This window comes from Neovison vison, chromosome 11, assembly GCF_020171115.1.
Source record: "Neovison vison isolate M4711 chromosome 11, ASM_NN_V1, whole genome shotgun sequence".
Taxonomy (NCBI): Eukaryota; Metazoa; Chordata; class Mammalia; order Carnivora; family Mustelidae; genus Neogale; species Neogale vison.
In genome coordinates, this window is record NC_058101.1 from 146,340,922 (window position 1) to 146,357,688 (window position 16,767).

General features: G+C 36.6%; 1 protein-coding gene across 6 annotated transcripts in view; it reads left to right on the forward strand.

Moving 5' to 3' along the window:
- Window positions 1-16,767, forward strand: part of TTC29 (tetratricopeptide repeat domain 29) — a 243,162-nt gene that overhangs the window by 69,286 nt on the left and 157,109 nt on the right. For all 6 annotated transcript variants that reach the window (XM_044224911.1, XM_044224914.1, XM_044224910.1 and 3 more), the window contains one exon: window positions 8,896-9,108. In XM_044224911.1, coding sequence (XP_044080846.1) covers window positions 8,896-9,108 — 213 coding nt within the window. The remainder of the gene's footprint in view (window positions 1-8,895; window positions 9,109-16,767) is intronic.

Genomic DNA, 16,767 nt, shown 5'->3' on the forward strand with positions numbered 1-16,767 from the left:
AAATTAATTGTCACTTTTCAGGGCATGTCAGTTTATTCTCCATCTACTATGTGTACATGTTCATGAGACCTTATAGTATTTAATGAAGAGATCCTTTTTAAGTATTGATAGCCACAAGAAAATTATACCATGTTTGATCTGTGTTAAAGAATCAAAGTCCAAGATCTTTGAATGGAACTTAGAATAAAAATGTAATTAGGTTACATCCCTGAAGTCTGATATATCTTTAAACAAGACTGCAAATGAAACTTTATTAGAGCTTCAAATGAATTATTTCATTGCCTTTTTTTTAAAATTCATTTTCTTCCCCTTCTCTTTCATGTCTGTGTTACTGACATTGCTGCTGTATTTTACCTATCTTTTTCAGGGTGTTTTAATTATTTACTGCTTAACGAGTAGCACAGAGAGGAAGCCTCATCGAGAGGTGCTCTGCAGCTGCAGCGGGGTTTTCTTTTTCAAAGCTTTGCAAGGAGGTCTCGTACAGCTGCACCGAGCAGACAGGTCTTGGCCACACTGAATAAACTGTTCTGGAGGCAGTGTTTCCTCTGAGTGCTGAGACGAGGCGCTGCCCTAGAAACATCGCTTCAGAGCTACCACTGACCAAGGGCGAAACAGGTGCTGGATGAAAGTTGGATGTGAGCGGTTGCACTCGCGCCTTGAGTGGCTCTTCGTACTGAAGAAGTGACACTGTTCCCTTTAGTTTTTAGTTTTAAAGCATTCCGTGTAGCAGGCTCAGTCACGTTCCCTCCAAATGGTAAATCTAAAAAAAACAAAAAAAAAACAAAAAAATAAAATAAGCCAAAAAGAGAAAAGGGCATGAGAAGTTTCTGAATGCCTAGGAAGCACAAGGCACCCTGCACGGTGCCTCAGCTGTTTTAATGCCCTTTGCAGCCACACCCCAAGGCTGGCATTGTTACTCTTGGTTTAGAGCCCTTAGAGAAATGGTGTGGGTGGTCCTGTTATGTCATGGTGTTCAGGTTCAAACCTTATTCTCTGCCTTTAAGGTCAAACGTTGGACACGGTTTCTAAAAAGGGTTCACTTGAGAGAGTGAGGTCACTTGAGTGGGCCTTGCACAGGCATTAACTCTGCCACCTACTTGGTGTGGGCAGAGGAAGAGGACCACTGAGGCTCATTTTCCTCATCTCTAGAATGTAGATACTAATACACATATATATAGCAGCTACTGTCGTGCAAGGCTCACAGTGAGTGCTCAGCTGACATTGTTTTTCTCCCTCCATGCTCACCTGAATAGGTTATTTTCAGTTTGTTAGGTTTTTGTAATACCCCAAAGAGCACATGCTTATTGTCGATCAAAACGACGACGTATTGAGGAGACGTTAATACTCCCCTCACTCACCTCCATCCTCTGTAAGTTAATCAGTACTGATACTTTGGTATATATGCTTCCATACTTTTCTCTTTGCCCATATCAACATATATACACAATCAGAATGTGGTTTAAAATGATGAACAATATATAATTCAAGTAAGAATTACATTATTGATTAAGTCCAATGCAATATCATTCATTAGTTGATCTGATGTCAATACTGACGTTATTGCTCCTCAGACTTTTATACTTGTCAACACTTTTTACTTAGTATTTTAAGATGAGGTGGCAACGATTAAGCTAAAACAATTTATTATACGAGGGAAATAGTAAACTTTGTACACTCTACAATGGCTAGCATTTAGTCCTATTGTTTCACATTATACAAGTGCTTTCCATTTAAAAATTATTTAAGGAATTTTGACACGCACATTTGAAAACAAAGTTGCCTAATGCATAATCCTTAGAAATTGCAAAGCTTCGATAGAAACCAGCTATCTGAGGTTTATTACAGCAAAAGGCAGTCAAGCTTGTATACCATGTCCATCATAGACCACAGTTCACCAATCTAAAATTAAAAAAAAACAATAATATCAATCCCTTCAGAATATTTTAGAAGTGCAAGCAAATCTTCTGGGTTTTAAAAATTAACTTACTAGTGGGGTGCTTGGGTGACTTAGTCGGAGTTAAGTGTCCAACCCGTGATTTTGGCTCAGGTCTTGATCTTAGAGTCCTGAGATCGAGTCCTGCATTGAGCACAGTGTTGGGCTTTGTACCAAGCATGGAGCCTGCTTAAGATTCTCTCTCTCCTCCTCCCTGTGTCCCAACCTTCTCTCTTTCTCCCACACACCAAAAAAAAAAAAAAAAAGGCAAAAAAACCACATTAATTTATTAGTATTGTCAACATTATTGATAGACACTTGGTAAGTTTCTCCTGAACCTGTCTTCCTGGGATCCTCTTCATTGCCTGGTTTAGTGACTCATATTTTTTAATGGAGGCATTGTAGCATTCCTGCAATGTCCATCTGAAATCTTTGTTTAAAATGATAAAGAAATGATTCCATTTTTAGAAATAGCATCTTAAGTTTCTTCTAAGTATCCCAAAGTAGTTACTCAAAAGTTATGGGCACATTTTACTCCTGGTTTATTAAGGATGCTGTTGAGTTACAGAACAAAATCTTTGTTTTCTAGCATTCCATTTTGCAGTGGTGTGCATTGGGTTATAGTCAGAACAAATCTCCTCTGACAAGAGATAAACCCTTGCAAATGATAGTTTCCATTGGAAAGTGTGACAAGCCCTTAACTATTTCAGCATGTATAGCCATTATAATTATCATAATTGAATGTAAAAACCTAAAGATAATATAAATTGTTCATGCAGTTAAACTAAAATGGAAAGCAATGTCTTTTGTTTTTACAAAAGAGCGATAACATTTTTCTCTTTTTGTTGCTGTTCAATATTGCTCCTAGCAGATTTTATGTCTACATTGTATGGAATAGTAACTTAATGCCAAAGATGTCCAGTAGCTCCAGATTAAAATGTAATATAACATACATAAAGCTTTATTGTTCCTTTAGGTTGTTGTTTTAAGCTAAAGTGGAATATTTCCCTAAATTCCTCAACAAATGTGCACAATTTACCACTAAATATGCTTAAGACTTATACCAGTGCTGCTGAAGAAATAGGCCTTATGGACCTGTCAAATTATTTTCATGCAATTGTTTCTGGAGCATTATTTTTACTGGCAAATGTACAAGTTGATAGAAAAGGAAATAATTAGCTACTTTCAGAATTGCTGATGCATGGAACTAAAGGAAGCCAGTCTGTGCATCTTAGAGATTGTGACATTTTAAATTACCTGAATAATACTGGGAGCCATCTTTGGACATAATTAACACCTTGCCTAATTACTGCCAGGTCTAGACAGAGTCACACTTTATTTATGAAATATTATTTTATTCACACTTGCTTTCACCCTTATTATATTGCAAAGTTTAGATTTGTGTGCTGTTTTCTTAAGTGGAGCAACTTCTTTTTTTTTTTTTTTCTTTTTTCTTTTCCCTCCCCCTTCAAGTAATCAATGCACTGCTGAATGAGTTCATTTTAATGCACTCAATCATGCCTCTAATGTTCGTAGCTTACGGGCGCAAGCATCAGTAATGCAGGAATGTTATATGGCTTTAGTTTGGGCCATTTCATAAAATATTCATGGAATCAAAAATGTGCATCAAAATAGCGGCTGGGAGAATTACATTTATGTTCCTGCTTTTATGGCAGCTTCACATTTAAACCCATTTGTGTTAATATCTAGTCAATCTTCCTACTTTAAAAAAAAACTAAAATGGGAGAGATCATATACATTCTCTTTTGCTTAATATTTGTTCTAGACATCTGCTGTGATACAACAAATATCTATAAACTTTCAGAGATGTTGTGCAGGGAAGAGGGGTAAGTAACAATTTGGATAATACCCAAATATATAAAATCTTATTTTCTCTACATAGCGTTTGTCTTAACATCCTACCAAGCATTTTGCAGTTTACCACATTGTTTGGGTTTTGTTTGTATTTTTTGAATAAATGGATGGATTTCTTGGGTGTTTGGGCTTTAGGTAAAGTGAATCAACTTTGTAAGAGTTTTCTTTTAAGAGTGCACTTTCCTTCAGGTGAAAAGCTGTAAATGCATACCAACCTCCCTATTGTTTATGTAGATGTCCTGTAATTATTTCTAAGACAAACAAACAAACAAAAACCCCAGAACCAAGGCTTAGTATATTTCCATCCATACCAGGAGACTTGTTTTATACACTTGTCGGTGTATCTCCTAAGTGCTTTCTGCTAGCACCTTGTATTATTGAATGAAATGATTTCTGATGGTCTTGGTGGAGGACTTGACTCCCTCCCACAAAACATTTTGGCTCCATTTTCTTCCTCGAAATATTCACTTCACTTGAAATATTAGTGACGTCTCTGGATTTTTGCTTCGCATAGAACCATGCATTCCAGGCACTTAGTTGAGCCCTTGTTGTCTTTACTGAGGTTATTCCCGAGACCTTTGTTATCAGAGGGATGATGAAGATTTGCTTGTAATTCCTCCTGCCACTTGAGAAAGCTCACATGCCCCCAGAGACTTTTCCTATGGATGAATATTCCTGAAAGCTTCTCTTTTCTCTCTCATTTTCAGTTAACTTTTATTTTTGTGGTACCTTGTTGTAATCCTCTCTGCCCTCTTCTTCAATGGAAAACAATGTTACCACGTGACAATTCCAGAGAAGGACAGTTGTCTAGACACTTGTCCTTCCACAAAATTTGTTGTAGGATCTGGAAATCTCACCTGTTTCTGATATCTTAAAGTTTCTTTGGTAACAAAGAGTAGACTATATATGAACACTTTAAAGAAGTTACAACAGGATGCTGTAAGCCAAAATACTGGTTCATGATTTTCATTTATTTTTACATTTAGCTTTGTCAAAATGACCATTATAATGATGGCCTTTTGTAATATTTCTCTCGAGTATATTAAATTTAATTTTTTTTAGATAAAACAGGATACATTATGTCTTAATAAATATTTAGTCTTAATACTAATATCAGTCTTTACCCAGAAAGTAAGAAAATCTTTGAACTCCTACTCATAGTTGAAAATATAAATTAAATGGAAATCATTCCATTGTTAATCATGCTTAAAGGGAAATACTTGCATATTTAAATTACTATGCTCCCTTCATAGTATAGACTATATTTTAATATTTTAAAATCAAATATACCATATTATAATATGTGCTTTCAATTCTGACCAGCCTTCAGAAAGTGTAGCCAAGTCATTTGTGTGCTTATGATTATTTGGATCAAAACCTTGTTGGCTTCTGTACTCGTCTGTTTGCTACCAAATAAGTTTAGAAATACATTTTTCACATTGGAGAAAGACTGGAAACACTACTGTCTCTGTTTAGGCACCTCGGTTTAAAATAGAATCCCCAGTGGCCTCATCTGTGGCAATGTGGTTAAGGAAGGGAAAGTGAATCCTAGATGTGGCCACAGCTGACTAAGTCTGGGGCACCCTAAGTATTCCAGGAGCCCCATGGATGTCACCACATGCTTTATGGGAAAGTAGGGAATTTAGATGCAGGATGCATAGCTGGTTATCCATCAGGCTCCTTCAGAAAGACCAATCAGAAGCACATTAGGGGCTAATATCTGTGCTTTTATGTTAGAAATTACCTGCAATTGCCTGAATAGAGTCAAAGAGTTATAGAACTGGAAAAGACTAGAAATCATACAGCTCTAACATTGTTTTTAACTTGAGAGATTTATGTCCAGAGAATGGAACTTACTTCACCCTTATTCCTGAGGATTGGTTTCTTGACCAGCACCTGGGGTGGTGGAACCAAGAGGCATGGGATTTTTATGATCTTGGATTTAAATCCTAAACATCCCTTTTTAGCTATTTAAGTCATTTAACCTTTGTGAGCCTCAATTTTCTCTTTAACGTAAAAGTTATGATAATATATACTTCATCAGTTTTGGGAAGGTTAAGTAAGATAATGTATGGGGGAAAAACTTTCCATCTTCATGAGCATCCAGTAGGCCTTCGGGAAAGAGTAATACCTTGTTCTCTTTCTCCCCAGCATCTTGGACCAGGCTCCTTTCTCATGAGAAACCTTAATTTTACTCTTCTGAGAGCTGAACCTTGGCCAATAATCATGAGCTAAGTAAGACACCGATATGAGCCCTCAAATCTTTAGTAAAAAATCAAACTTAACCTTATTCCAAGGTTGCTGGCCATAGTAACCAACTGAAACCAATGTCCCTGAAACCCCCTGTATTTCATTTCTGCTTAGACAGCCTGTCCAGGATGCTGAATAGCACCTGTAACACGAAGAGGAGTCTAGCTGTTAGGGAATACAAACCCCACCTTTTCTCCACTCCTCTCACCTTCATTCCTTTCTCCATTCTCTCTACCTCTCCTTTCCCTACTTTCTACCCTTCCCTTCCTCTCCCTGCCTCTTCTTTCTGCTCCCAGGTAGACCAGATCTTAGACATGGCCATCCGTTCCCATAATACTATATACATCTTTCTGCCTCATTTGCATCTCATTGTAGTTAGTGGGTTAGCCAAAGCTTCACCTCCTGGCTCTCCTCCTAGAAGTGTGAGTGAATCTTTTATTTTATAGCACACCTTTGGACCCTCTATCCATCTGGCTATTGTGTGTAACCACAGATGCCATTAGGTCCTTCCTAGTCTCCTTACAATTCCAATTTTTTTTTTCTTTTTGGAGCTAACTGGTTTACTCACAGTTCCCTGTATCTATCTTTCCCTATTCACATGACCAAAGAGAAATATGTGCCTGTACTGTATGAGTAGATGGATGCTGGATGGGGAAAAAAAAAAAAAAGAACTCTGGTATACATTTTTCTAGGAATACAGAGCTATACTTTACAGGCAGAAATATAGTTAACAGAGGAAACATAACACACATATATGTCAGTGCTCCATTTGAGTTTTTAAAAAAACGAGGGTCATGGGTATTTGAGGAAAGGTGTTTCTGGTGAGAGGTGCTACAGGAAAGAGATGAGAAAGTATGCCTGCTATTGTGGGAAGTAAGAGAAAAATTGTGAGTTAAATGTGAAGATAGATTAGAACAGTGAACTTCAACCTTAAGTATTTGCATCAAAATGAAAAAGGATTGGGCATCATTTTAAAATAGCTTCTCTCCTATATTTTTATTACAAAATAAACATATTTTGATGATAGAAACATTAGAAAATGCCAATAATCAGAAAGGAAATTGAAACCATCAGTCAACCAAGTAACGCTGATCGTGCTTTGTAAATGTTTTCTGTTTTCCAATATTTTCACTTACCACAAACACCTGTCCATGTAATGAAATATTCTTGTATAGTATCATATTTATGGCTCTGTAGTCTTGTATCATGTGAAAATTTCATAAGATAAGTTTCTAAATGTCTCTGCTGTACACATTCCCCTCTCTGTGTGTATCCCAGCATCTATGCCCTCCTGCATGGTGCAACAGGGGCTCAGACTGGTCATGTCTCTACTCAGTGTTTTTAGAGGTTATTTGCTGATTATCTACTTCTGTTTATTGTATTTCTCTGTGAATGCTGTTCTTACTTATGTGTATATGCTTTACTACTTCAATACTAATTCTGACATCAAATTCAGGGCAAAAATAGGGGGAAATTATATGGAAGAGTCATGGCAGCGGCTGCCATACTCTATATTATCTAACCTGTGATACCTAATGAAACCTGTTTGAGAAAATATGTTGAGCCTGATAAGACTTGCATAGGTTAATTTAATCAGCCATGGTAATAGTGTCATAAAGACTCAACTACAGTTTTTGCAGGAAGAATAAGTTATGCTTAGAGAATACAGTGTTCAGGTACTGAGCATATATTGATCCATTTCTCACAATAACACCTTGAATAGTGTACACTATCATCCTATTTTGTAAAAGAATTTTGTAAAAGAATTAAACCCATGCACAGCCAGGGTGGTAATTAGCCTGAGACTGAACAGCGGAGAGGGTAAAGCCTGGATAAGCACTCAAGCTGCGTGCTTGGAGCCGGCACCAGTCTTAACCACTACTATTGGAATGCCCACATGTAAGTGCCTGCCCAGTTGATTTCAGTGTAGGTAACTCCCAGTACCGTGAAAGCGTATTTACACTGCAGAGTATTGTGAGGATTTTCACAAGGCAGTTCACACATAGCATGCAGTCCACAGCGTGGAACTGCACACTACTCTTCCAGAAACAGGCTTGCTCGTAGTTCAAGGAGCAAAATGACGGAAAGCTAATTTGGAGTTCTGGCTTTGAGACGATATATTTTGAACTGTATTATAAAATATAATCCCAAAAAGCAGTTAAGTTGTATTTTAATTACTAAAGATGAAACGGAATGTACAAATGCCTGCATAATAATTGAATTTAAAATTTGGGACAGACGCCTCCTTTCTTAAGGTAACTGAATCTTCTTGGGAATGAAAGAGGTGCTGTCTGTTGAAAAGCAGCATAGAAAGGTAGTGGAGAGCATGGGTTCTGAACTCAGACTGCCTGGAGGTACAAAGCCACTAGCCGTGCAATCATGGGCAAAAATCCTAACCTCACTTTCTCATCTGTTAAAATGGGGTCATAGCAATCCCTGTTTCACAGGATTGTTTGGAAGATTCAATGAGAAATTCCTATAAAGCATGTAGCACCTGACCTTACGTACATAATGTCAAATAAAGATCAGCTAACAGCACTGCTATTAGTAATTATTACTGGATTTTCACCCTATTTCTAAACATGCGTAATCCTCTTCAGTTTCTACTTGCCAAGACACATCCCTCCAGCAGGTGTTCATCCGAAATCATCGCTGAATCTGAGGTCCGGATTGAGATCGTTCCTTTCCCAGCTTATGTCCTCTTCATCCTTAGAAACACTGGACTGTATTCCATGGTCTCCACCCCCCTTTAATAGTAAAACACAAGATGTATACAAAATTTTTGAAAATGTGCTCTGGCCTGTGGTTTATATTTATGAATGGCTTTTATTCTTCAGGTCAGCTTCTGGAAGCTGCTGAGCATTATGAAGCATTCCATCAGTTGACGCAAGGGCGGATATGGAAGGACGAGACAGGCCGCTTTCTCAACTTGTTGGCCTGTGAGAGTCTCCTGAGGACATACAGATTACTCTCAGACAAAATGCTGGAAAATAAAGAATACAAACAGGCCATCAGAATTCTAATAAAAGCTTCTGAAATAGCCAAAGAAGGTGGGTGGAAAAGAACACTCTCGCATCGCTTCCTTTAATGGGCAGACACTGCTTCTCCCAAGAGTGAAGTAAACCTCGTCAAGTGTTTGGGTGATTATTTCCTATGAAATGCAAAGACAAATGCCATCAATATACTTTCAGATTTCACTGTAAAACAGAGGTGCCTTAGTGCTGACAACAAGAAACCCATTAATTTCCTGAAAGCTTTATCTCCAAAATTATAAGCCTCTGGGAGTAGCATTATAAAACAATGAACCTATAATGACAAGGTAAGGTCATTTGCAAAAGTTAAGGGTGTGTGTCTGTGTGTGTGATTGAGGGTGTATATTTCTCTCAATCTGAGAGACCTCTCAATGTTTGTAAGTCCTTATTGTCAGGTAAGGGAAGATAATGATAAATATTTAGTTAGGAGTAACAGAAAAATAGAACTCTGGTATATTTTGGACGCTTGCCTGTCAAAGTGTGGCCTTTGCACTGGTAGCATCAGCGTCATTAGAAGCTCATAAGAAAAGCAGCATCTCAGGCTCCACCCCAGACCTCCTGCCTCAGAATCTGCAGGTTAGGAAGCTCCCCTGGTGATTCCATATGCACATTTACAGCAGTAAAAATGCTTTCATGAGAGCTGATCATATCCTCAATATTCTATAACATGTGTATATGTGTAAAATATAAAGAAAAATTTGGAGCATATACTCATAAGCTTTTACTTTGTAAAATGTAAAGGTATTTTATTACCATTATTTATCAAAAGAGTTGACTTTTTATGAAGGAGATAAAGAAACTATGCTCCTTAAAGTGTATGAGTTCAGGATATGTTTAATTGATTGGTTTATCAAGTAACATACAGTTTATTTGGAATAAGCGAGACTGAATTTCTGGCTGTGATTTTAATTATCTAAAGAGTAAAAGTAAACATCTTAGCTTATTCTCTCCGTTACTTCTTTTTAATGATATTATAATACATATAGGAAATCACCCTCATTGAAAGATGTATCCCACTAAATGAACTGCTTTCAAATGACTGGTGATCTAGTACCTTCCCCAAAGGGGTAAACAGTCACATGAATAGTTAGCCCTTAGATCAATTTCAGCAGCTAACTTTAGTCAGATGGAAGGTTATGTGGAATTTCCATAGAAAGTAATGTATTAATTAGGAAAAGGTATTTTGCTTTAGGTTCACATTTGCTAAATTGTAAGGTAGTTTACAAAGAAAAAAGGCTCCGAGGATGTCTTCACACAGTCAGAGCCTGCCAGACAGTCTCCTTTTAAAAGCGTCTTTTACTTTTCAAAGGACAGATAAGGAGAACAGGAGAAATCTTATGCTATGATAATTTTTAAAATATCTTTTAAAGGTGATAAATATTTGCCCTGCGTTTCCTGTATAACAAAGTAGATAGGTTAAGGGATCACACAGTATCTTACAAGAGCTCTGACAACAGCTGAATGCCCTGGGACAAAGTATTTCTTCTTGCTAGTATGTCTTACTTTAGTTAAGGAGCCTGAAGCAGCAAACTGATGATTGCCTGCCTTATGAAGTATGCCTCCCACCCTGGTTTGCATAACATTTAAGGAGTCCTGACATACACTGTGGCCCAGCTCCTTACTAGGGCATTTGGTATAATGCACAAGGATAACACTGGCCATGCAGTGGTCTCATCTTTTGATTATTCTATTTATTTTCATTTTTCAGTCATTCATTGGTCTTTAATATAGTCTCAGAGTTGTACAACCAAAACACTAATGCCAAACTCAGTAGAAGTCACTCTCCATATTCGACTTTCCCTCTCCCCTAATAACTATTATGTTACCTTCTGTCTCTATGGATTTAACTATTCTGGAAAGTTCATATAAATGGAATCACATAATGTGTGTCCTTTGTGTCCAGCTACTTTCACTTAGCATAATGTTTTCAAGGTTCATCCATCTTATAGCATGTATTACTACTATATTCCTTTTTTATGGCTGAATAATATTCCATTGTATGGTTATGTCATATTTTCTTTATCCATTCATCAGTTGATGAACATTTATGTTTGTCCCACCTTTTGTCAACTATGAATAATGCTACTATGAACATTTGTGTACAAGTTTTAAGTCTTTTGTCTCCAGACCTAGAAGTGGAATTGCTGGGTCGTTGGGTAACTCTATGTTTAACTTAAGGAAGAGATGACATAGAGTTTTCTAAAGTAGCTGTCCCATTTTACATTCTTCCCAGCAATGTGTAAGGGTTTCAGTTCTTCCATAAGCTCTCTCACCAGCACTTTTTGCTGTCCTTCTTTTTTCTTATAGCCATCTTATTAAGTATAAAATGGCACTACACTGTGGATTTAATTTGTATTTCCCTGTTAGCTAATGATGTTGAGCATCTTTTTATGGGCTTATAGCTCAATTGCATAGCTTCTCTGTAGAAATGTCTATTCAGATTCTTTGCCCATTTTCAAGTGGGTTGTCAATTTATTATTGAATTGTTTTAATTATTTATGTATTCTAGGTGCAAGTTCTTCATCCAAGATATGACTTGAAAATAATTGGTTTTCTTTTCACTTTCCTTTGAAGCACAAGTTTTTGATTTTGGTGAAGTCCAAAATAATTTATTTTTTTGTTTTGTTGTTTGTATTTTTGATATTATAACTAAGAAGGCTTCTACAAATCCAAGGTCTTGAAGATTTACTCCTACATTTTATTCTGTTTTGTACAATTTTAACTCCTATATTTAATTAAGTCTATAGTCTGTTTTTTTAAAATTTTATTTATTTATTTGACAAAGGCGCCCCTATAGTCTATTTTTAAGTGTGTGTGAAGGGGAATATGATGAAGGTCCAACTTTATGTTTTCCGTGTGGATATCCAGCTGTCCCAGTACTATTTGTTATACACACTATTCTTTTCCAATAATTTGTCTTAGAACCCTCATCAATAATTAATTGCCCATAAATGTGAGGGTTGTTTTCTGGACTGTCAAGTCTATTGTAGTGATCTATGTATCTGTCCTTATTCCACTACCACATATTCTTGATTATTGTAGTTGTGTAGTAAGTTTTGAAATTAATAAATGTGAGTCCTCTACTATCCTTTTTCAAGATTGTTTTGGCTATTCTGCATTACTTGCATTTCCACATGAATTTTAGGATTACTGCGTACATTTCTGCAGAAAGGACAGCTGGAATTTTCATAAGGATTGAATTGAAACTGTCAAGCAATTGGGAGAATACTACTATCTTAACACTAAGTTTTCCAATCCATGAATATTGGTTATCTGTCCATTTATTACATATTTCATTTCTTTCAATGATGTTTTATAATTTTTTGTATATACCGCTTGCCCTTTTGTTAAATTTATTTCTAACAGTTTTTTTTCTGATGCTATTAGAAATGAATTTTTTTCTTTCATTTTCAGAGTTTTCACTACTTGAAGGTAGAAATAAAATTAACTTTTGTATGTTGATCTTGTATCCCCTGAATGTGTTTATTTGCCTTAATGGTTTTTTGTGGATTCTTTAGGATTTTTCCATGTATAATATTACGTTATCTGCAAATATAACTTAACTTCTTCCTTTCTGATCTCGGTGCTGAGTGGTGACAGAATATACAACCCACAAAACCACTTTGGCATAAGGAGAATTTGAGTTAAAATCACTTGAAAAACAACAGAGATATAAGAAGGGTATGTAATCTCCCCTTTTCCTCCTGAAAACAGGAGATAAAAACTCCTCCTGAAAACAGGAGATTAAAAACTGCCCTCCCTGTACCACAAGAAAAGAAACATTCTTCTATGAAAAGTCAAAGCCAAGAGAATTCTGTACAGACTTTACTAAAATAATCTTTATTTTCCTTTAGCCTCCCTGCATTGCTTAGTTACTTTCCCACAATTGCCTCCCTTTGTTCAATCCAATATTGAAGCATGTAGATTTTACAGTTTCTTTCGCTCTTCATTCCTTATGAACATTCCCAGGTCACCTAATACGTAAATTAGTGTGTTTTTTTCTTCTATTAATCTGTCTTAAGTCAATTTAATTCTCGGGCCCAGCCAAAAAGCCTTTAGAAGTTCAAGTCTGCCTCCTTTGCAATGTCTTTACAATGCCATTATTTTTCTGGACTAACTGCACTAGCTAGACCTTCCAGCACAGTGTTAAATAGAATTGATTCCAGTATACATCTTTGTCTTCTTCCTGATCTTAGGGTGAAAGCTCTCAGTCTTTTGCCATTAAGAATAATGTCAGCTGTGGGATTTTTGTAGATATTCCTTAATGTTAAGTTCTCTTCTAAGTTTGTTGAAGATTTTTATCATGCAAAAGATTAGATTTTGTCAAATACTTTTTCTCCATCTATTAAGATGGTCATTTGGTTTTTAGCCTTCCTATTCATATGGCATATTACTTTGACTGATTTGCATATGTTGAATCAATCTTGCATTCCTGGGATAAATCCCACTTGATCGTGGTACATAATCCTTTTTATATGTTGCTGGATTCACTTTGCTAATTATTTTGTTGAGGCTTTTAGTATCTATATTCATAACAGATACTGGTTTGTAGTTTTCTTATGATGTCTTTATCTGGTTTGATGTCAAAATAATACTGGCTTCATAGAATGATTTGGGAAGTGTTTTCTCTTAATTTTTGGAAGAGTTTGTGAAAAATTGGTATTGATTATTCTTTAAATATTTGGTAGAATTCTGCAGTGAAGCCCTCTGGGCCTGGGATTTTCTATGTGGAAAATGGTTTGATTACTAATTCGTTTGATTACTAATTCAGTTTCTTTACTTGTGGATTTATTCTGATTTTCTTTTTCTTCTTGAGTCAATTTCAGTAGTTTATACCTTTCTAGTAATTTGTCTGTTTCATCTAATTTGTTGGTATAGTTAGATAATATTCCCTAATAGTCCTTTTTATTTCTCTAAGTTCTATAGTGATATTTCCTCTTTTGTTCCTGATTTAAGTAACTTGAGACATCTCTCTTTTTTCCTTGTTCAGTCTAGCTTAAAGTTTTGTCAATTTTGTTGACCTTTCCAATGAAACAATTTTTAGTTTTGTTGACTTTCTCTATTGTTGTTCTCTTTCACTTATTTCCAGTCTAGTCTTTATTATTTTCTTCCTTCTGCTTCCTTCAGATTTAGTTAGTTCTTCTTTTTCTAGTTTTAGAAGGTGAAAAGATGTTCCTTATTTGTCAAAATAGGTATTTATACCTATACAGTATGCACTGCCTGGATCCCGTGAGTTTTCATTGTTGTTTTGTTTTTTTTTCATTCATTTCAAAGTATTTTCTGGTTTACCTTCTGAGTTCTTCTTTGACCTACTCGTTATTTAGGAATATGTTTAATTTCCACATACTTGTGGGTCTCCCATATGCTTTGTTATCAATTCCCAATTTCATTTTCTTGTGAATACCATTTTCTCAGTTGGATCTACTACCTTGACGCAGTACTTAATATTGAAACCTGCTTTTTTCTCTTTACCCCCCACTTAGCACTCTCAATTCCCCTTGCCCTGCTGTATATATTTTTTTCTACCAGAGTACTTATCGCCATACAATTTACCACAAAATTTATTATGTTTATTATTTATTTTGTATGTCTTTCTGTCCCTTCCTCTAAAATGTAAGCTCTCCAAGGACAGAAAATGTTTCTGGTTAGTGGTGTATTCCAAGTGCTTAGAGCTGTGCCTGAAACAGAATAGGTCCTCAATAATATTCAGTGAATTAATGAATTAGTGAATATATGTTAGCCAAATAATAAATAAAGTTTTAAGATATATTTTAATGAAACATTTGAGTTATTCCCAAACACATTGTCTCTACCTATTAGACCCCTATGCTGACCCCCTCTTTATATTCTCTACAGACATACCAGTATAAGAATGGACAATTTAGGTCTTGAAAATGAAACACCATATTTCCTTTAACCTGAATGATTATTAAATCATTAAAGCCAATACTAATTTAACCCACCCAAACAAACTACACAATAATATAAATAGTATTTTGCCTTTTTTCCTTTGGTATATGTGTCATTCAACTTTTTTTTTTCCAATTTATTTATTTTCAGAAAAACAGTATTCATTATTTTTTCACCACACCCAGTGCTCCATGCAAGCCGTGCCCTCTATAATACCCACCACCTGGTACCCCAACGTCCCACCCCCCCGCCACTTCAAACCCCTCAGATTGTTTTTCAGAGTCCATAGTCTCTCATGGTTCATCTCCCCTTCCAATTTACCCAAAAGCACATACCCTCCCCAATGTCCATAACCCTACCCCCCTTCTCCCAACCCCCCTCCCCCCAGCAACCCACAGTTTGTTTCGTGAGATTAAGAGTCACTTATGGTTTGTCTCCCTCCCTATCCCATCTTGTTTCATGGATTCTTCTCCTGCCCACTTAAGCCCCCATGTTGCATCACCACTCCCTCATATCAGGGAGATCATATGATAGTTGTCTTTCTCCGCTTGACTTATTTCGCTAAGCATGATACGCTCTAGTTCCATCCATGTTGTCGCAAATGGCAAGATTTCGTTTCTTTTGATGGCTGCATAGTATTCCATTGTGTATATATACCACATCTTCTTGATCCATTCATCTGTTGATGGACATCTAGGCTCTTTCCATAGTTTGGCTATTGTGGACATTGCTGCTATAAACATTCGGGTGCACGTGCCCCTTTGGATCACTACGTTTGTATCTTTAGGGTAAATTCCCAGTAGTGCAATTGCTGGGTCATAGGGCAGTTCTATTTTCAACATTTTGAGGAACCTCCATACTGTTTTCCAGAGTGGTTGCACCAGCTTGCATTCCCACCAACAGTGTAGGAGGGTTCCCCTTTCTCTGCATCCTCGCCAGCATCTGTCATTTCCTGACTTGTTGATTTTAGCCATTCTGACTGGTGTGAGGTGATATCTCATTGTGGTTTTGATTTGTATTTCCCTGATGCCGAGTGATATGGAGCACTTTTTCATGTGTCTGTTGGCCATCTGGATGTCTTCTTTGCAGAAACGTCTGTTCATGTCCTCTGCCCATTTCTTGATTGGATTATTTGTTCTTTGGGTGTTGAGTTTGTTAAGTTCTTTATAGATTTTGGACACTAGTCCTTTATCTGATATGTCGTTTGCAAATATCTTCTCCCATTCTGTCAGTTGTCTTTTGGTTTTGTTAACTGTTTCCTTTGCTGTGCAAAAGCTTTTGATTTTGATGAAATCCCAAAAGTTCATTTTTGCCCTTGCTTCCCTTGCCTTTGGCGATGTTCCTAGGAAGATGTTGCTGCGGCTGAGGTCGAAGAGGTTGCTGCCTGTATTCTCCTCAAGGATTTTGATGGATTCCTTTCTCACATTGAGGTCCTTAATCCATTTTGAATCTATTTTTGTGTGTGGTGTAAAGAAATGGTCCAATTTCATTTTTCTGCACGTGGCTGTCCAATTTTCCCAACACCATTTATTGAAGAGGCTGTCTTTTTTCCATTGGACATTCTTTCCTGCTTTGTCGAAGATTAGTTGACCATAGAGTTGAGGGTCTATTTCTGGGCTCTCTATTCTGTTCCATTGGTCTATGTGTCTGTTTTTATGCCAGTACCATGCTGTCTTGATGATGACAGCTTTGTAATAAAGCTTGAAGTCCGGAATTGTGATGCCACCAACTTTGGCTTTGTTTTTCAATATCCCTTTGGCTATTCGA